This window comes from Canis lupus, chromosome 25 (genome assembly GCF_003254725.2).
Source record: "Canis lupus dingo isolate Sandy chromosome 25, ASM325472v2, whole genome shotgun sequence".
Taxonomy (NCBI): Eukaryota; Metazoa; Chordata; class Mammalia; order Carnivora; family Canidae; genus Canis; species Canis lupus.
Window position 1 is genome coordinate 7,018,776 of NC_064267.1, and position 22,597 is coordinate 7,041,372.

Here is a 22,597-nt window from a genome sequence, read left to right on the forward strand (position 1 = left end):
TAAACCCACCGGGGGTATCTATTTTCTTCTGCCATTGGAGTGCATCATTGGAAAAAACTGTGCAAAGTACTCATTTTAGTCAATAATGATAGCTCCAATTTTTAAGTGCCTGCTCCTTGTCAATTCACAGAGTTCATTTTGTTCAGCAAATGTAAACACAAAGTGAAGTCCAAAGCCCTTTGCCAGAGGCCAGGATTGCAGCAGTGAACTTTTGAAATGGCCTTGCTTGTTGTTGAGTTTCTGTTAGCATCCTTACAGTATATGTGACATTATGTACATTTTGCAGTTGGGAAACTGAGACCTTAAGATGAAACAGAGACTTCAAGGTGCAGCACAGTTTGCCCAGGGACCCCTCCAGTAAGCCCATACTCCGTGCAGGCTCTCCACTGCCACACTGCCTTTCTGAGAGTTTTTGGTCTCAGCCTGTTGTTCCTTTCCCTTATCTGTTCCTGCCTTCCTTTTATCCATTAAAGACATTCATTGCTTTCCACCGGGTCTGTCTACTTTCCTAGCTCTAGAAATGAAACAAGGCCTAGCAGTCAGCAGCAGACTTGTTTGTGTGTTAATTATTAACAGTGGCCTTAACAGCCACAACCATTACAAACCTGTATTGAGCCCCTACTGTTTACAAACTCACTCTGCTCAGACTGTACATCTATAAATAGATGGGATTCATGGTTACATATGACAGGTCAAATAACAATCCAAGATGGCCAGAAATCATGGAGTAGTGAAGACCATAAGTGTTAGAAATGTTCAGGGAAGGCTTCTTGGAAGAGGTGCCCAACAAACTATTCTTCAAGGAAGGAGAACCTCTAAGCAGAGTAAAGAGGACAGCCTTCTAGCAGACCCTACTAAATCTAGTGCCCAAAAAGAAGTCACCCCAGTATGTTACACATTTTCCCCCGGCTCCTGAAAGCCAAAGTCAGCACAGCTGAATGTGGTGATGGTTCAAGAGAGGCATTAATGTACCTAATTAAAAGCTGACCCACTTCCCCAGGGGTGTCATCAAGGGCTAGCTGGGGGGCTGTGATTGGGGTAGCCTGGGGGAGTTAGGTTTTGTCCGGGGCATATCCAGGGAGATCTTGGGTGGTCCAGACTGAATGAGGACTCAAATCTGTTTTTGAGGAGACCTAACCATTTTTACTCATCAGCAGAACTACCCTCTCCCTCCCAGAGTCTTCCAGATTCAAAGTGACTCTGGACCAAATCTAACTTCCCAACACTATTCCAAATCCACATCTGGAAGGCCTCTAAGCTGCGTGAGATTTCATGTCCTTGATTTGTTACTGACTGAGACTAGGGCTGGCACTCAGCCCACGCTCTGCCCCAGGAATAGTAGCACCAGACTTCTGAAACAGAGTGGAACAGAAAGCTATGAAAACCCAGCATGTGCCCCTCAGCCTCCTTCAGTGAAGCCAGGAAAGGGGGAAGAAAGCAGGAGAGCGTTTTCAGGGGGCAGAGGTGTCTTAGCTAGAGACCTCTGCACAGCACTCATCTGGAGGTCCTGTTCTGCTTGGGGATTAATGCCGAGCAAGGACAGTGGAAGATGGCCATCCAAGAGCTACGTCCAGCTTCTCTGCAGTTCGGCAGATGCTGCGCACACGTGGGTTTCCAAGTGCTCCAAACTCTAGAGATGCCAAAAATGAGCCAGGCAACCTCTGTCCTTGAAGAGCTTATGGTCTCATGGGGAGACAGATGTGTAACAGAGACATTTTAGGCTAATTTTGTAAGGATTATAAGAGATTACAAAAGTGCAGAGACGAGCAGGCTAACCTGAGATTCAGGAGATGAGGTCTTAGCTAATCTTGCTAGAAGACAAATGAAAGTAAGTCAGGAGAACAAGAAGTAGGAGGAACATGATAGACGAAGGGAGGAAACAGCGTAGGATGAGAAACAGCACCATGGGACTGGAGAGCCCCAGCTCTTCTGCACAACTGAGCCTGCTGTGGGCTGTCAGCCCTGGAAGCAGGCAGAGGCTGGGTGAGGGAGGGTGCCGAGGCCGCAAGAGTGGGCTGCTACTTCATTCTGTAGGTGACAGGGAGGCACAAAGGAGTCTTAAGCGGAATGAGCTGGCTTACGTTGTGGGGAGATACAGAAGGCAAGAACTGAAGGGCCAAGATCCTTTAGGAGGTCTGTTGCAATAGGTCCTAGGGATGTGAAGAGGCTCTCCACCAAGTCAGAGGGAATGCGGGTTGGGAGAACAGGAGTTTGAAAAATGCACTTGAGAGAGAGAGATTCAGCAGGTCTTGGGACTGTGTTGTGAAAATATGGGGATGCGGGAGGGGGAGGAGTCTAAGAAGACCTCCAGGTGTCAGTCTTAGAACTGTGTTCCATTCATCCATTTATTTAACCAGATGCTTGTCAAATAATAGAGTGTCGTCCAAGACAATGTTCTTTAGCTAGAAGGGGATTGTGAAGTTAGTTAGTGGGTATACCCAGCGATTTTTTAAGAACTATTTTTTTTTAAGATTTAGTTATTTATTCATGAAAGACACAGAGAGAGAAGCAGAGACACAGGCAGAGGGAGGAGCAGGCTCCCTGGGGGAAGCCCAATGTGGGACTGGATCCCAGGACTCTGGGATCACGTCCTGAGCCAAAGGCAGACACTCAACCACTGAGCCACCCAGGTGCCCCAACCCAGTGATTTTTAATAAAAGAAAACAAATCAGAAAAGAACATGTCAGGTGGCATGGCATATATGTATAAAGTCTAAGGATGGTTTTGTGAAACTTTGTTTCAGTCCCTGTGTGTGTGTACACCTGCAAGTGTATGCATGTTAATAACTATATGATGTGTATTTCTTACTAAAGATAGTGGCCAAAACATTTGAAAGTCCTGTGATAATCATTTCCTGGTTGTGTCTGATTATTCTTAAGTATGAATAGGTCCCAGTGGTTTGATTATCTTTAAAAGGGAGGATAATTCCTTTGTGAGAAAACAGGAAAATCTTTTCTCGTTAATTTTTCAAGACCAAATCTTTCAGTCATCTGTACCCTTGGGATTCCCAAGGATTCCAGGCAGAGGGAAGGGAAAGGGGATCAGAGCCAGCAGAAATGACTCTTCCTGTCAGGGCAGGGACAACATCAAATGTCCTGCCTGTCAGAAAGCACAGGCACTGCTGCGCAGAGGTATCTGGGGACTTGTCTCCCAGAGGTGAAATCACTAGAAGAATAGTGTTACCTTATTTTGTTTTTAATTAATTATCTATTTGAAAGTGTGTGTGTGTGCACATGCACCTGTGAGTATGCAGGGTGGGGGAGGGGCAGAAGGAGAGGGAGAGAGAGTCTCATGGAGACTCTGCACCAAGCACAGAGCCTGACCTGGGGCTCGATCTCAGGACTCTGAGATCATGACCTGAACCAAAACCAAGACTCGGACGCTTAACTGACCGAGCCACCCAGGTGCCCCTTAACTTTTTTTTCATATAGGGCTTTATAGTTTGCAAGCTACTTCCACAATATATATTTCCATGTTTACAATAGCTTGGGGAGTTTCGAGAGGCCTGAATATCTAAAAAAACATTTTAAGTGTTTATTGACCCAAAAATATGTAAAGCCGTAAATATTTTTCTTTTCCTATAGTCATTCACTCTTTCAGCCAACATTCATTTGCAAGACTCTGGGCTAAGAATTGGACATGCAAAGATGCAACCTGTTTTCCAATCTGGTGGTGTGTACCTGCAATGTCATAATTTCAGAGAATACAAAAATCTGCATATTTATTTCAGGATATTTTCAGTTTTACCCATGACGTGTTAACAGAATGTATGTGCACCTGTGTATATATATAGTGTGTGTGTGTGTGTGCATGTGTGTGTATATAAGTGTTTCAGAGAGAGAGAGAGAGAGATCATTGATCTTTTTAAGCTCCAAAATCAAAAATTGATTGCTCACAGGGAACAGGCAGGAAAAAGCTAGCCCTTTTATAAACCTAGTACATAAAGTTTTCTCCTTGAGCTAAATGTGAATACCTTAGTGGTAGAATAAGTGAATCGGAGAAAGTAATGAAAGCAACATAGTCTCCACAAATAAAGCACCTATGTAACAATATTTTCCTTCTAGGGAGTTCCCATGACTCTGACTTCTATCTAAAAACCCCAAGTTTCTTAACTTGAGTTAGTCTAGGCAAGGCAAACTTCATCTCAATTAAACACACACACACACACACACAGAGTTGACCCTTGAATAACACAGGCTTGAACTGTACAGATCCACTCATGTGTGGATTTTTTTTTTTTTTGGATACAGTATAGTACTGTAACTGTATCTTCATTATGGTTTTCTTAATAACATTTTCTTTTTCCTAGCTTATTTTGTTGTAGGATTGCAAGATATAATATGACATATTCAAAATGTGTGTTAATCAGCTGTTTATGTTATTAGTAAAGTTTTTGAAAAGTCAAAAATTTCAACTGTGCAGGGTGTCAGTTCCCTTAATTCCCACATCAGTCCAGGGTCAACTCTGTGTGTGTGTGTGTGTGTGTGTGTGTGTGTGTGTGTGTGTGAATATGTTCTAACTGTTCCTTGTATTGGAAAAACAAAAATTCAAAGAAGACTGCTTTCTAAATTTTTTGTTAGCATTAGGTATAATTTGAGCAGTCATGAAATGTTAATTATGATCATTTAAGCATAACAGCCAAATATTTCTTTGCTTTTAAATGTAAATGACTTGAAATATCTTAATGGTATTTCTGTTATTTTCCTAATTGCCTTCTCACAAGGTAGAGCCTTGAATACACACCTTTGATGTTTTTAATAGTGGGAATGACCTTGACAGGAAGCCTCTCTGGGAGACTCTTGACCTCTTGGGGTCAATGACCTGGGGATCCACTTTAACCCTCAACTTTTCCCAGTCATTACTCCACAGGAAGCCCATATCCCTTGCTAACAATTTACTTATTTGCCCACTTTTTTTCTCATAACATGGAAAAATAATCTTCTGAAGGCATTTCCTTAATGAAGCCTACACATCTGATACAGATTTCTTTCCCAAGGTTCTGATGTGTTTGTTATGTTTAAACACATCTTTGCCCTTGAGATCCTCCCATATCAAACAAGTTATTGCTAATGTTTTACTTATTAACTGGTAAGCACATCATAAACTATAATTACCAGACTGTCTTTCCTAACCTGGTGTTGATATCCTAAAAGAAACAGCCTGTGGAGGCCCTTAGTTCCATTTTCAAAGTCACATTTCATTTATGACTCTCATTACATCTTGTTAAACAGCACTGTATTGTGTGAAGCATGGCTTCCTGCGATACAGCATCATTTAACAAAAAGAATATAATGCAATCTTCCACAGAGTGTAAAAAATGAAATGCCTATTAGATTCCTGTCATAAGAAGGATCTAGATGTAGAGGATGGGGCTGTGTTTGGCCCCAAAGCCCTCCTGCAGGCACAAATGAAGGAGCATAAGCTTCTATTCCAGAAAAATGCCGATTCACAGGAATCTCGGCTTCAAAAGCAGTTGGTGGGCAGAAGAGGGATTGCTATGGACAGAACCATTTAGCCAACCACCTTCTGCCTCAAATCTCATCTCACCTGCTAAATTTGTCCCAGTCACTTTACCAGAAATGCCCCTCTTGCTCTGAGCCCTGTAGGACCTTGTCCTACTCTGGGAGCCTTTTGCTTTTTTGGGGATTAGTGATTCCTGGATATGTCTTTGTCCTCCCTGCTTGGCTTAGAGACCTGCAGGGTAGGACCCTACTCCCTGCAGCTGGGCGGGCATTCCTCTACAGTGCCTAACCGCAAGCTTTTCAAATCCTGGGCACCCCGTATATATCTACTGAATAAATCAGTAACATGAATGCCTTCTATTTCTTTTTTATTTTTAATGTTTTTTTTTAAACATTTTATTTATTTATTCATGAGACGGGGTTGGGGGCAGAGACACAGGCAGAGGGAGAAGCAGGGCTCCATGCAGGGGGCCTGATGTAGGACTCGATCCCAGGACTCCAGGATCATGCCCTGGGCCAAAGGCAGGCACTAAACCTCTGAGCCACTCAGGGATCCCCAGTGCCTTCTATTTCTGAAGGTCAAATGAAAAAGCTAAGTGGAGAGCATCAGAAGCCATTGGAACCACTATTTCCTATTGTAGGACATGAACAATAAGCACCTCTACTGTGCTAGTAGCCAATGTGGCTAACAAGTCATTTCATCCTTACAACAATGCTCTAAAGTAGATGCTGTTATTTATTCCCATTTTATAGATAAGGAAACTGAGGCATACTGAAGTTAACCTAAGGCCATGATGGTAATTAGAGGTAGAGCTACGATGTGAACTCAGACCTTTCTTCTAACACTTTATGCCCTTTTATAGCCCCTATAACAGTCTGCATATGCCCTCACTGAAATAAAGGGAGGTCTTCTAAACAAATCGACAGGCTCTTTTTAAAAAGTTAAATCATAAAACAGTATACGTATTCAACAAAAGAAGAATGAATTTTATTTAATAGGTATGCCATTAGTTAAGAGCAAAATGAGATTAGAATGTATCTTCATTTTAAACTCCCTTTTAAAGCAATAACATTAACCTGGCACAAAAAATAAATATGTTTTATTCTAAAGAGATGCACTCTCAGTGGATTTGCTAGTCTTCGAAATTTGGGTCACCTTTTGCTTTTATATAAAGGATTGGGGGAGTCATGCAGACTCCAAATACTCATCTAGTCAGCAAAACAAGATGGGGAGTTTTTTCTCTATTTGGTCTAGTATATTTGTTTTGGTTTGTTTTGTTTTGTAAGTGTAACTGAAACTTTAGCAACACCCTTTAGAAAATAACAGTTTATGACATAAAGTTTTGAAATGCATCTTTGAAATTATCTAAATACATATGCAGGAGGTCAAAGACAAGTGGGACAGCTGTTCCATGAAATCTCCACTTTCCAAATACCAAGAATGAAGAGGTGGGAACATGGTCCAGGATCTAACCTTAACTTTGAACTTCCTGACTTGTGTTAGTTTAAGACATCCCTGTAGCATCATTTAAACATAGTTCTGGTATATGAATAAACTTCCACTTGGAATTTCCTTTTTGAAGTCTGCTGAGAATATAAATTAAAACCATATGAGATGGGTCTTAATCCAGAATGTAAAATAACATGAGAAATGTCAACCCAGAAGTACTCCCTGAAATATATTCACCAGGATGCACGTTCTGACGAAATTCTTTATTTGGAGTGAAAGCCTCCAGAGAACTGAATTTATTATTTTTAACTCATGATTATGACATCTGAATTGATAAAAGAAGATGCTTTTTAAAGTAAGGGCGGTCAGAATGTTTTTCAGCCATCTAGAATGATTGAAAAGGAAATCAGTTGGCTTGGAAAGAGGTTCAAAAGGCATGGTCAGGTAGAAATGCAGATTATAATTTTATTTAAAGATTATGTAAAATATGTAGTATATTTAGCCTGGATACACATACACATCTTCATACTAAAAAAAATGAGAGACTGTTTGACACCAAAATATTAATCAATATCTAGATGAGAGAATTGTGATGATTTTTCTTTTCTTTCTTTTTTTTCTTCCTTGTCTTTCATTCAGATGTTTCAAATCTTAGATTTAGATTTTGCTACTTTTCTGTTAGATTTCCTTTAAGAGGAGATTTTTGGTCACTTTTGTATCTTATTCAAATCTGTTCATAAGGGAAATAACCCTTTTATACCTGAATTCAGTGAGTATTTGGGCAAGCATCTTAGTCAAGGCCATATTATTGACTATAATTAATAAAAATTATTAAATGCCCAGAGCCAGTCAGGTAATTAAATTACATTTATGTTTTATGAGGTAGAACTACCTGAACCTCCATTTAGAAGTGCTTGTGTGTTTGAATGACACATTCTTCTGTCATTTCCTACTGTGCTCTTAAAATTTGAAGTTTAAGGTTTGGGATAATAATCATTAGGCTCAGAGTTCTTTAAAATTAGACGTTATTTACTATACATAGTAAACTATTCAAGATTTTAAAACTTTATTATGTTTAAAACTTTTAAAACTCTTTACAGTTTATATAAGTTTTTAAAAAGTCTATTTGATTGCATTTGTGGTATATTTACGGGATGCCTCAGTTGACTTTAATATATCAGTATGCTGTGTGGTTGGACAGTCATTAATGTATCAGTGTGTCTGTATACAAGTTGTTTCCCACTCCTTCAGTCTGAATCTTAATCCCTTCTTTCCCAAATCAGTAAAGCTACTTCAGTGACCTAATCTGTTTTAAATTGCTTTCCGTAGGAGATTTGTAATGTCAGTGTCTACTAATGATTTGCTAAATAAAAATCCCAGTGCTTAAAGAGCAAGCCTCTGAGCTCAGTGGTCACTTTGGCTTTGAAGAACATGGAGAAAAAAAATGAATCCATAGCCGAACACCTAATAAAAACATAATTTCTTGAATCTGGCCCTGATTTTCTGAGACAAGTGAAGTATGTTTAGAAAATCATTCACAGAAAGAGTGCCATTGTAGGCAGATAGAAAACATTCCAGAAAACTGGCAAAGGCACTTTGAAAAGTTCTCAGTAAGTATTTTATCCCAGTGAATATTTTCTGATAAATATCTAAAAATTAAAAGTACACACATGCATACATTATCAAGTTTTTCTATGCAATCATAATAAAATTACCCTTGAGTTGTACACATCTTTTCTTGGGATTAAGTGAAGCAAACACTAGTTTCAATTGATCCAGGTATTACAACTGCTGAGAAATTCAATGCACAAAGTCTTGAATGGGGAATCAATAGCTTTGGTACCATGCCAACCCTATGAGGAGTGAAAGACTTGAAAAGGATCTATAGGGTTCTTGGAGTTATTTTATCAGGACGGTTTCCATGCCCCTTCTGATGCCTGCATGGTAGATGTTTCCCTGGTATCATGAGAGCTTCTGGTGTAATTGGAGTATCCGGAGCTATAAGAGTTGGGCTAAGAAACTAAAATAGCAGATAAGCCTTTACAAGTATAGACATTTGGATATGTCTGAAAATAGAGAAGGGTTTGAGTCCCCAAAGACATGCAAAAAATTTTTAACATTAAAAAAAATAAAACTCCTAATGCAATATAGGATAAAAGAGTACCTGTCCAAAGCCAAGGAATCTGACTTCCTAGCCGTGGTGGAACTTGTCCAAAGCAATTATTCTTCCCCAGGCAGGAAGTTGTCATCAAGGGGTGAATATTGAAGGGGTGCATCTGATACTGCCAGTTTGGCTTGACCTTGAGGAAGTTAGAGCTTCTGCTCCTGAGATCCAACATCAAGTCAGCTACCGGGGACTCTTGTTCTTCACCTTTCCAAGAGAAGCCAAAGAAGCCAACATAGAAAAATCATCTCCAGCCTCTCATACCCTTGTCCCAAGAAAGGCTACTCAAGACTTTATTATCTTGGTGGATCAGTATGGAGATACTTTGGCGAAGGCCTGCAAATTATGACCCTCTTTCTAATTTTCTGAATCACATTCTATTCCCCGACCTGGCATTTCAGTTGCTTAACTAACCCCACCATGAAGAATCTCTTGGGATTTAGTGGTAGGCAGTGTCTCCACACTTCAAAAAGCTGGAGATGTTCATATGCTTGTGTCTGCATGCAGCCTCTCTGAGAAATACCACAAGCGCCTGATGGGAACAATCTGTACAAAATGAAGGGAGAGAATAAAGAGCTACTCTGCCTCATGGAAAACTTGAGTCAAAACAATCTGGCCAGAAACTATTTGGCTGGCAGAGCATATACTTTTTCTGCTTTCTTTTTCTTTGAGATTGATCGGGGTGGGATGGTAAATTTTTTTTCTTTCCTTTTATACTATAAGGAATATGAGCATAAGGAATAGTATTTATATTCCTGAGGACTTTCCTTGTTCAGTTGCAACTGAACTTCTGATTTTCTGTAATGTATGTGTGTGTGAGGAAGTGTGTGTTTGTGAATGTCTGTGCACTCACACACTCACACATGTAGCTGCCTGTGACAGAGGATCATAAAAGTGTTGTTTACATTCTTTTAAATTCATAGAGGCCATGCGCTGTAGGCAGGGAAGCAGAATTCCAAGCAGAAATGATTACAGAGATTGATTATGTTCGTTTCTAGGACTTGCTAGCACATATCCAGCAAGAGCTTCAAGTTGAAATAAAGGTCCATATTCTTTCTCTCTGAATATCTGGCCCCACGTTAAATTAGTTTATTCTAGATTATGCCACTGTAACAAGTTGTCCCCCAAGTGCTAGTGGCATGAAACAACAGAAATTTATCTCGTGTTCGCATTACATGTTAACAGCTGGTCTGCTGTGGCTGTGTTCCCCACGTCATCATTCCAGGGCCTAGGCAGAAGGAACGGCCTGTGTTTGAGACATACTAGCCTCATGGTGAAAGCAAAAGAGTAGAAAACTGAAAAAACTAGATGATGGCTCTTGAAGAGTTTTGCTTGAAACTAGCATATATTGCTTCTGCACATTGGCCACAGTGAGTCATGTGGCAAAGCCAGACATCAATGGGATGGGATGTATATGCTTCCCAGTTGGAGGAGTGCTGTAAGTTCCATGACAACTGGAAAGAACAGGGAATCATTGAAAGAGTGTAAGGAAATGTGTGTGTGTGTGTGTGTGTGTGTTTTCATTATAAATTTAATTATTCAATAAATTAGTAACAAATTAATAATAAATGACATATATATGATTGCCTCAACGAAGCTAAAAAACAACTCTTGAGTGACAAGGAATAGACCTACCACTCAAGCGTTGAATTTGCTCTGTCCTCTTTCACCCTAATAGAAATTATTTTTAAGTGACTAGATTTACTATGAATATAGCCGGCAGAAAATCATTCAAGTCTTGGAGACGTAAGGCTAGTGTTAAGAATTAGTGATGGAGTAGTATGTCTCAACGTGTATGTGATCCTAGCTCTCAGGAAAATAGTACACATAAGCACAGCCATGAAACTCTTAGCTGAGGACAACTCACAGGGATATAGACATCTTCCCGATTTCTTTCTTCTATAGTTCTGTAGTAGCTCACAGCAAGAAGCGTTGCTACACATTAAGGAAAGAGTTGCCTTAAAAAAAAGTTGCCTTATGTTATGCGGAGTTAAATGGGTATTTATCAGTTGGTTCACTAAGTTGAATATTCGGTGACTGATAATATTAAATTTATTCTTAAATAACCTGGATTTTAACTCTACTATTAACTTAGAATATAATGGAAAGAAAAGGTTATGCATATTAGGAAAAAAAAATGTACTTGGTAAACATTTAAGATGTTTTCAGGACTTTTACACATCACAATAACCTTATTATAATAATTCAAAGAGTGCAAAAAAGAGGTATCCTGTCACCATGATGTGAAATGTAAATCAGTCTGTGGTTACTACAAAACTTGATGCTTCATCCTCCACCTGTGGTTGGGGTTATAAAGCATTCTTGGGAGAAGGATTGTGGTGGTAATGTATAGTTCTATATAATATTAATTATTGCATCATTTATACCTATAGATTAGATGGATGCCCTGGCATTGGTTTTAACAAAACTAGCCTAGTGCATGGCCAAACAAAATACACCTTCGATAAATAGGGACTTCACTTGAGAAATTCCATCGAAGACAAAAGAGTCATTCATCTAAAGTAGTACACTAATAATGAAGCTAGATCAGCCATATAAATTATCCTAAGCCAACAACCATGAGTGTGTTGAAATGGTAATACCCTTGATATACTTTAATAGTGTTAATTGCATCCACTGCAGACACCTTGAGGTGATTGAGTCACCCATAATCTTTCAGAAACAGGGTGCCTACCATGTTAGCCAGGGTAAATGAAAAAACAAAGCACCTACTTTTCTGAATCACATGGAGACCCATGATGTGTTTTTCCCCCACTTCTTTTGAGTATTTTAATGAACATTTAAGAAAGAAGACCTACTTAAACTGGAGCCAGTGTGACCATTGAAATTCCAGGAGATTTGTAAGAACAACATAAATACATATGCCTGTATATGATTTCATAAACTTTTCATGGTAGACCAGGTTCCTTCTGGCCAGCCAACTTTCTGATAATAATAAAATTTAATATGGCCCTGATTTGAGTTTTTGGTCATTTAGAAAGAATAGTATTCCTTTGAGTTAGCTATGGAAAAAGTATTTGCTGTGCCGAGAATAATGGAAACCAAAAAGTGTACTTAAAATGCTTAGCTAGGAGAACACACTATTCCCAAGCTCTCAAGAAACATCAGTTTAAAAATTCAATGAGGTTGTTACATGAGAGGAGGCCTGCCAGCCTGGGCAGCGAATTTGCTGCGCTCAAAATATCCCCTTACTTTAGTCGAGCCCTCCAGAACCTTATTCACCTGACTATCCAGACATCACTACATGATATTTCTTTAAAGAACAGCATGTAAATTTCTAACTCACAAAGACTTCCAGCCTTCTCCACAACCAGTCTGTGTTGGCGAAGGTCTGCTAAACTCTTTTCTCTTGGCTACTTTGATATTATAACCTCCCAGCACTGATGAACAATTGGCAGTATTCAAAAATCAAGTATTTAAAAAATAAGCATCCTTCTCAAAACAAATTTCCCATTTTTACCAACATCATCATTATATGAGGAAATATTCACAGCGTATTATTATGTGAAAAAGTTAGTCAACCAAAGATATTGCAATGATTATCTTTTTGATAAATAGTATTTACTGAATTATGTGTTGGTAATGGTAAAATAACTGACTTTTTTCTTTCATTGTGCCTTCTGTGTTTTTTATAAGTGCTCAACACTGAGCATATATAATTAAGAAATACTATAATACTCTTGAAAACCAGTGTACAGGCCATAGGTAGTTTCCATAATGACCTTGTTCCCATGCCCACTGATGTACAGCTCCTGAAGCACCCAGGAGACAGCCTCCCTCTACACATCTGTCTCTCAACAGAGGCCACATCATGTTCTAAAGGCAACTGAGGCAAAAAGAATGACTTTCCCTCAAGTAGAATCACAGATAGGTGGCAGAAGAGCATGCCTAGAACCAAACCGTCTTCTGGATTTATTGAATGGAAAGGTTTACTTTGTTTTTGTGCAGAACAAGCTTATCAATTGAAAAGCTGGACATCTCCCTCTTCAACTAGTTGATTCCAGCCTCCAAACAACTATCGACTTAAGATCCCAAAGCTTCCTGATTCCCCTGAACTAAGGGGAATCAGGTGTTCTTAAGGAGTAGGTCATGCCCATTTGGGTGGTGGTAATAGGGCCAAGGAATGTGGTCTAAGTGACCAAGAGTGTCACCCCCACCTAAACTATATAGAAGAGGCTTTTAACATAAAGAGGTTCTATTATCTGAAGAAGAGGGGAAGGGTGTTGTGCAGGCAAAACTAGGTACCCACTATAGAGTTAAAGAGAAATGATTTTTACATATAATAGTAACAAAAATTCTAATGAAATCCTATCATGCTATGGAGCCAAATGGATTGAATTTTCTTAGGTAATGTAATGTGGTAACCACAGTAGAGACCAGTGGGCCAGTTTGTCCAAGGGCATTCTTCTGTTCCGTCCCACACTTAGGTTTTCTACAGACTTGCAGCAACTTGATGCTTTGCCTTGTGGCCCTGGAGCTGCTATAGGGGCAGGTATGTATTGTAAATAGGGAACAAATAAAACTGTAGAAATGTGATTTGAATGGCCCTTAAAGCTTTCACATGTTATGCTAGTAGGCAAAAGCACAGTTAAAAAGGAGATTTTCACACTGTCCTCAAATGTCATTTAGATGGATCTTGGTGAAATGATGACACTGGCAATAATAATTCCTTTTTAATTTTGTAAGCTTTTTGGCCATGTAATGTGCTGTGGGGAAAACAGTAGCATTTGGCTGACAGGTATTAGGGCTGTGGGGACTCAGTAGAAATTATAGGGCTCTTTTTTTCTCCAACTCAACTTGAAGGGCAAAGTCAAATTTGATAGCAGTTAGGTATGTATGGTTATTTTGATTGCTTTGTTATTAGGTAGTAAATAAGAGTTTGTTTTGCCCTTAGACTGAGATATCAAGGTGCTAGCTAGGCTTATGAGTAGAGCACGGGGAATATTTGAGAGATTTTCAGAAATAGAATAGCAAGTTGGGTGTGTGAGAGTGATGGTAAAGAGCCATCCACCATGGCTGGGATGTGGCTTCTTCTCATTAATTAGTTACTAATTGCATTTTTTGTTGTATTTGACTCTGGACTTAAAAATTAAATGCCTACCCATTTTAAAAATCAGCTTATTTGAGAGTTTGATTTAGCTGGATCCTGGTTAAGATCTGATTATTCATGTTTATGTATGCAAGGAATTTCAGTTCATTATCTTTGTTACTTCTGTGGAAAAAAATGAAATGAAGTTATCTAGAGAAGCTTTTATTTTTTATTTGTATTTTTTTAAAGATTTTATTTATTTATTTGAGAGAGAGCACATCCGTGTGCATGTACAAAGAAGGGAGGGACAGAGGAAGAGAGAATTTCAAGCAGATTCCACACAGATTGCAGAGCCTGACACAGGGCTCTATCCCAAGACCCTGATACCATGATCTGAGCCAAAGTCAAGAATTGGCCACTCAACCAACTCTTCCAAGTGCTCCTAGAGAAGTTTTGAATAAAATCTCCTAGGCTAGCCTGAGCCCTGTTCCTCTGTCCAATGAAAGTCTTCAATTCCAAAAGGCGTTTTCTATAAGGACCCCTGCTGCCTACCTCTCCTCCCGCTCATTATCTTAACAGTGGGGGTTATACTTTTTTATAAGCTTGCTTCTCACCCTCCTTCGAGCTTTCTATGTTGTAGAACCCCTGCTTTCCAGGGCCCTTCCATTTGTTCTTCATGGTCTGTCTCTCTAGGGAGAGAAAGTAATAGAAAAAGGCATACTATTTGTGTAGTTCAAATAGAAAATACAGAACTTTGTGATTCTCTTTAAGACTTGCTGGCTCATAATTAAGTTTTGAGAATACCCAGAAGTTAGATATTTCCTCCCTACTAACCACTGCATTATATTGAAAGGGAAAGCAAATCTTGTGCTTGAAAATTTAGGAGTCAACAGTCTATGTATGACTCAGTAGAAGCTCACCACATTTTCCACATGTTAAGGTCAGAATGTGCATTTCCTACTTCCCCTGAAATATGTGTGTGATTTTCAAAGCAGAAGCCTTCGTATTAGGACTCTCAAAGGAGTACTAAATAGGACTCAAGCCATACAGTAATTGCCCTTCATACCTTGAAAGAGAAGGCCCACAATAGCCAATACAGTGCAGTTCAGCTGAATGTCTGTTTTGAACTGCACTTGTGGATGTCAGAGACACCCCTCCTAAAAGAATGCGTTCCAAAGTTTTTATTTCCAGCTTGCTGTCCTGGATATTTCTGAATGATGCCTACATGGCAGGAATGAGTACATATTAGGTCTCTGCTGGTGACAATTATATAAAAAAACCTTCACGCCAGACTAAAAAACCTCAAGATTTAGAAATTGACTAATGACAGTGTATTAGAGGACACCAGGAGGAGCAGACACTCTAGGATGAGGACCAACACAGGCTCTGCTTCCCTGAATTCAATGACAAATCTCAATCCATGTCCAACCTGATCAGTGGGACAGGGCTGAAAGTGTTTGCTTCTTCCCTTTGGGGCCTGTGCAAGATCTGGCCTTTGATCTGTTTCCCTAACATATACCTGATAGCTCTATCACATTAAACATTATGCTGCACAGACATTGTTTCCCTGAATTCGGTGCATAGATGTTATGCTTTTGATGTAGATGTACAGGCTCAGGCTGTAACATTAGGCAGCTGATGTTAGTGCAGATCATTTTTGTAGTTGTCCCAAGAACACCCCATACTCTCCAGTTCATGATATGAACGTCAGAGTAAATGGAAATATGGTGATCTGAGCAGGCTCCATCCCAGCAGCAGAGGATGGGAACTGGGTAGAAACCTGTTATAAATAAGCTGTTTAATTTTGTTTGGAGAAACTGTACTTTTGACAGATGAACTTCTTTTCCCTTGCATTCATATTTATCTAACAGAGTTGTGGTTAGGAAATGATCCAGGATTCACAGGGTCAAAAAGTGACCTGGTTCACATAATGTTGACTCCTCCCATCTCACTCCGCAGCTTCTCCAGGCAGGTGGTCCCGTGTGTTGTTGGTACATCCACACTGAAATGGTCACCCAAAGGACATATCAACCTTTTAGGTTCGGCCCTCAGAGATTCTTGCAGCCCCAAACTCACCTCAGCTTTATGTTTCCATGCTGCACTCTGCAGCTTGAAATCATTCTAATGTGCTTGATGAATCAACATATTGTTAGGCATTGGGAATTAAAACCATTAGAACAATTAAAGAAATAATAATACATTGAATTTTTGTAATACCTTTCTTCATGAGAAAATACATTTTCATAGACCATCCAGTTGTATTCTCTCTTTCATTATCCCAAGGTGAAAGAATAAAAGAATGTTTCTTAGCTTTATCTTTGAAAGCTAAAAAAAGAATTCATTACAAAAAGGATCATAAGAAGTATTTCCTCCTTCTCGATAGGCCTCTGGTTCCCTGGTATATAAATAAGACATTTTTCCCTGCCTGAAACTCAGCCTTTGTGTTTTGTAATCTGGTTTTGTTATCCAAATACTTGTGGATCGACGTTGAAGATAATCTTAAAGACAGGTAAGTACGTTTGTGATAGTGATACCTGCTCATTTTACACCCATTTCTGGTAGGTACTACTTATGCAGACCTACCTGAGAACAATTTTACTTTATAATAACTTGTACAATGCTCACCAGTTTCTCCTTGCTTAAGGTAGAGTGCTGGTGTGTGGCCATTGGACTCACGCATTTCCCTTTCTTGTATTTTTCAGAAATTGAGGCAAAGGAAGCATGTGGCTGGCTCCGTGCTGCTGGGTTCCCACAATACGCTCAGTTGTATGAGGGTAGGTTGGCTGTCCCTTCACTCTTTATGAAGAGAATTGATTCAAAATGAACCTCACATATCCTGTAGTGTGTTTGACTTCAAGTCTTTCTCAATTATTTTTCTTTGCGGTCTCTTTCCCTCAGCCTTTGCAATCCTAGGGCTTAGACTGATGCCAATTTAGACACGAGTATTGCTGCCCAGGCCTACCTGACTTTCTGTTCTATGTTGCTTCTCACTTTCTTACTTTCTACTTCTCCTCTCTTCACCACCAATCCCAACTCTGCCTTTTCCCTCCAGCGGTCTACCATCAACAGCTTTCATTATTACTATTATTATGGAAGTATAACTGACATACAGTGTTATTATATCAATTTCAGGGGTACACCATGGTAATTCAACAATTCTGTACATGGTGCAGTGCTCACCACACTAAGTGTAGTCACCATTGTCACCATGCAATGTTACTATGGTATTATTCACTGTATTCCCTATGCTGTGTACTATGCTGTACCAAAATATAATCAGTTCTGACTACTACCTGGATAGTCCTCATCTATAGTGAATTCGGATCCCAGCAGTAAGCAGACGACATACTCAAGATAATCCGAGGATTTATTTCCAAAAATGTTGATTACAAAGATGTGGGCAGGATATGAGAAACCATGAGGAGCAGTTCAGGTGCCCAGAGCTCATAGCAGCAGAACTGCCACTGTCATAGGCCCAAAATGATAGGCAGAGGGAGAGGGTGCCGGAACCCAGAACAAGAGAGGATCCTTAAAGCAGAGGACGCAGTTGGCTGTGGATGAGAACCAGCAGGGTAAATACCCTGATCTCATACTCCTTCCTCCCTCTATCTCCAGCCAGGGCTTCCCATTAGCCAAACACAAAAGGAAGCGAAAGGACATGGATCCCCCTGAATGCCATCCACAGGGGTGATCCTTGGAGCACAAGGAGCAGGGTATAGAGTAGTGGAGAGTGGATCTGTAGGGCTATAAAAAGGATATCTAGCGCACTAAGCAGTGTCAAGTTCTCTTCCTGATATCATAAAGTATACGTAGAATAGAAAGAATCAACAAAATTAACCTGTAGTCACTGGTGAATCCCATTCACTCACTTGGAAGCTCAGTTTTATATTTAGAAAACCAACAAACGCTTATTCTACTTCCCCAGCTTAAATTCTGTGAGGACAAAGGAGAGCATATCTCAGAATGTGCTTTGAAGTCTAGAATCTCTGATACACCCTTTTATAAATTATAGCCTTGTAGGCAAGAAGGGTTTTATAATTTTGGTCTAGGCAACCCTACTCCCATGCCCCACCACCAATTTCCTGACTATGAGAGAGAGGCCCAAAGAGGTTACATGACTTTTCCAACATTAAAGGTGGAGGAATCAGAATTAAAATCACAGTCTCCTGAGCTTTAAACGTAGTGGATTTTCTCCTGTAATGTGAGCTTTCTTTGTAAAGTTCGCAATACTATGCAATTTAATCTGAACTATCTAGAAATGGCTAAGAAGTAAAGTAAATTTCTTCTCTTTAGATAGAATCAATTGTTTGAAAAAAAAAGAAAGAATCAATTGGTTGACTATTTTGCTGATACTCTAAAGTGACTCATTATTTTACTACAAAAGAAAATATTTGAGGTCATTGAGCTTTGGTTATTTTGGAAATTTCCTTTCTAAAGAAAAAAAAAATCTGCTATAAGTAAAAGGTGCCTGCCAAACTGTGTTTAAGCCATATGCATTGAATAAATATAATAAGAAAGACAAAATGCTTCTATAGAGCATACTATGTGCCAGGTTCTGTTGAAAGCACTTTACCTATGCTATTCATTTAATTTTCTCAACAGCATAGGATAAGTATTATAATTATCATCATCCCCATTTTACAGAATGGGAAACAAAAGACCCAGAAGAGGGTAGATAAGTTGCCTCCAGTTCTATAGCTAGAGTTTATGAGTGCCAAGATTCAAAGCCAAGGCAGCTGGGCTTCGATGTCTCTGTTTTTCATTATTACACATATTCCCTCTCCAGCAGAACAAGACAGTCTTCATTCTGGCATCATCCTAGAATTCACTCACATTCCTTTTATCACCCTAGAAGAGCTTGTTTCTGTTTCCAACTCACATAAACGTTTAGATACCTTTAGATTTATTATGACTGGCAAAGCAGAGGCAGTGCAAAATATAAAATGAGACAGAGAAAAGAATGGCAGGATAATGATAACAAATTGACAGGGATGCCTGGGTGGCTCAGCAGTTGAACATCTGCCTTTGGCTCAGGGCGTGATCCTAGAGTCCTGGGATCGAGTCCCACATTGGGCTTCCTGCGTGGAACCTGCTTCTCCCTCTGCCTGTGTCTCTGCCACTCTCTCTCTATGTCTCTCATGAATAAATAAATAAATAAAATATTTTTTAAAAATGATAATGAACTGACACTGTTAGATTTGACTATGGCCTCTATTAGAATGATCTCTAAATTTTTGCCTCTGTGAATAAGGTACCTAAAATTAACATTGCACCTTGAGGATTGCCATGACCTCCAAAGTTGGCATGAATAGTCTATGGGAGAAAAGTTATGATGTTGGAATTTATTCTCTTTGGATAGAATCAGTTGTTTGAGTATTTTTCGGATACTCTAAAGTGACTCAAGATTTTCCTACAAAAGGACACATTTGAGGCCATTGAGCTTTGGGTATTTTTGGAAATTTCCTTTCTGAAGAAACAAAAATCTGCCAAACTAAGTATTTCATTAACTGATCGAGATAAAAGTCAGTGACGTTAGGTGGATGGTTAGAGTATAAAATCTCTTCATAGGGCAGCCCGGTTTAGTGCTGCCTTCAGCCCAGGGCATGATCCTGGAGTCCCTGGATCGAGTCCCACATAGTGCTTCTCTGCATGGAGCCTGCTTCTCTCTCTGCCTCTCTCTCTCTCTCTGTCTCATGAATAAATAAATAAAATCTAAAAAAAAAAAAAAAAAACCCAAACTCTTCATATAGGTAAATGTATGCAATTATGATGAACTACAAAAATGCAAGCACTTAACATTAAGTCCTATCCAAGGGCAAGAACTTGGTTATTCTCATATTTCACAGTTCTTGTGAATCCTTAAAAGCGTTTATTTGATAAAATAAAATGCCTACTATCTTAAGCACTACTAACACACCATTGATGGGAGAATAACTGCCCAGATCAATCATGTGTACTGAAATGTGGTGGTCAAAAGATATTGGTGCCCACTCAGATAAAAACAAGATCCATAAACTTCTCTATTCCTCTGTTTCTCTTTCTCAGATTCCCAATTTCCCATCAACATTTTAGCTGTCAAGAATGATCATGATTTTCTTGAAAAGGACCTTGTAGAACCTCTTTACAGGTAAATAATGTGAAGTATTTTTATTACTTTCAATTGTGCAGTCTCCAATAAGTATCACTGTATTGAGGAGCAAGTTCAACAAGTCCATAAGTATTTATTGAGTGCTTACTATATGCCAGGCATGGGTCCAGGATCTAAGTATACAACAGTGAGCATGATTGGTCTCTAGTTTATGAACCTTATATCCTAGTTGGAGTCTTCAGAAAATAGATTGAGGAAGACGTAAGAGAGAGTCAGAGAGAGAAAAAGAGAAGGAGAGGGAAAAGTTATCTTAGAGAGTGTTCAGTGCTATGAAAAAACTAGATTAAGATGAAGCCATAATACTGTAGTGATTGGGGTCAGGGGTGGGTTAGTGGATGGAGGAAGGAGGGAAGGCCACAGCATGAGTGGCCAGAGAAGGCCCTGAAAATCTCCATGAGTTTGTCAAACTTGGCTGTATTTTTTGCAAAGTCAAGTGATTATATCGGCACTTGAGTATTTAAGCCTTTGCTATGTGAGAGCTGCCACACAGAAACAAAGATTATACATATATGAGCAATTTCCTCCCCTCAAAGATTTATAATCTGGTTGGAGAAATCTAGTTGAAGAAATAAAGCATGAACACATGTACAAATAAGACAATTGTAGTAAGAGTGATAGGAAAAGATGCCAATGTAACCAATATCCAGGAATAATTAAATGCTGTGTGAGAAGCTGTATGTGTCTGTAGAAATTTGAAGTTTCCTAGCTAAGCCCTGGAGAGAGGTCAGGGCTGGAGATAAATATTAGTTACAGGAGGTGAGTCATTTTTCCACGGCCACACAGCTAGTTATGGGCTGAACTGACCTTAAAACACAGTACTTTGGGGCACCTGGCTAGCTCAGTCCATGGAGTGTGCAACTCCTGATCTTGGTATTATGAGTTCAAGCTCCACATTGGGTGTAGAGATTCCTTAAAAATAAAAAAAGTCTTTTAAAAAATGCACTACTTAAAATTTGTAATCCAGTGTTCTTCCTAGCACATTCTGCATTGACATAGAAAGATGGTAGTTTAATCAGAAGGTAATGATAAGCAAAACTTTTGTCAAGATAGGAGAGACCAGTGTATGTTAGGATAGTATGCAAACAACTTTGGGCTTCCTGAATCTTCAGACATACATATTTTTGTTTCACTATGTAGTTCCTATATGAAGAGAAAATAGATTTGCATTAAGAAGTGATCTCTGAATGTTTAAGGAAAACAGTACTGAACAGTACTGTGAGTTTGCTTAAGTGGGTAAAAGAGCAAAGAACTCTTCAAATCGCAAATTATAGGAATAGGTTATTTGGGCTATTAAATTATTATTATTATAAGCACAAAAATGCCATTTGTGAATTTATGAGAGGAATGGATGGTTTGATTGTGACCCTTTAAAGGTAATGAATTGGAAAAGCAGTGTTTTCAAGATGTCTGGGGTGCACCCCAAGCAAAAGCATGTCCTTCCTTAGAAGATTTCACTCAATCCAGAACTATTCCAACGATACCTCCTTCTGAGTTTTCCCTCTTAGTTTTAACCAAGAGGATTTTTATAGCTGTCTTAAAAAAATAATGAATTTTTATACCTTAATTATAATATATTGCATTATCATTTTTCCTATTGAATTTTTTAAATTTATACTTTCTTTTTTTAATTTTCAAAAAAATTTTTAAAAATTTCTATTTTATTTATTTTAGAGGGAGAGAGGGAGTGCATGTGAACAGGGGAGGGGGAGGGGGAGAGGACTAGAGAGAGAGAGAGAGAGAGACGGAATCCTCAAGCAGACTCCCCGCTGACATGGAGCCCAATGCAGGGCTCGATCCCAGGACCATGAGATCATAACCTCAGCCAAAATCAAGAGTCAAAAAAAAAAAAAAAAAAAAAAAAATCAAGAGTCAGCTGCTTAACTGATTGAGCCCCAATTTATGCATTCTTTATTTTTTTTTTTTTATTTATGATAGTCACAGAGAGAGAGAGAGAGAGGCAGAGACACAGGCAGAGGGAGAAGCAGGCTCCATGCACCGGGAGCCCGATGTGGGATTCGATCCCGGGTCTCCAGGATCGCGCCCTGGGCCAAAGGCAGGCGCCAAACCGCTGCGCCACCCAGGGATCCCTTTATGCATTCTTTAAATCAAAATGTCATACACACACACACACATATATAAAGTAAAATTCATGGGCAGCCTGAGTGGCCTCAGTGGTTTAGTGCCTGCCTTCCGCCCAGGGTATGATCCTGGAGACCCTGGATCGAGTCCCATGTCAGGCTCCCTGCATGGAGCCTGCTTCTCCCTCTGCCTGTGTCTCTGCCTCTCTCTCTCTCTCTGTCTTTCATGAGTAAATAAATAAATA

The 22,597-nt window shown here is 39.4% G+C and overlaps 1 protein-coding gene across 24 annotated transcripts in view; it reads left to right on the forward strand.

The window, feature by feature from the left end:
• The window catches only part of STARD13 (StAR related lipid transfer domain containing 13), a 511,253-nt gene that overhangs the window by 433,961 nt on the left and 54,695 nt on the right, over positions 1-22,597 (forward strand). For 23 of the 24 annotated variants that reach the window (XM_035718334.2, XM_049101343.1, XM_035718326.2 and 20 more), the window contains 2 exons: positions 16,829-16,900; positions 20,172-20,253. In XM_035718334.2, the coding sequence (XP_035574227.2) occupies positions 16,829-16,900; positions 20,172-20,253 (154 nt within the window). Of the gene's footprint in view, positions 1-13,528; positions 13,590-16,828; positions 16,901-20,171; positions 20,254-22,597 lie in introns of those variants that run through there. The other variant, XM_035718375.2, reaches the window with a different exon arrangement.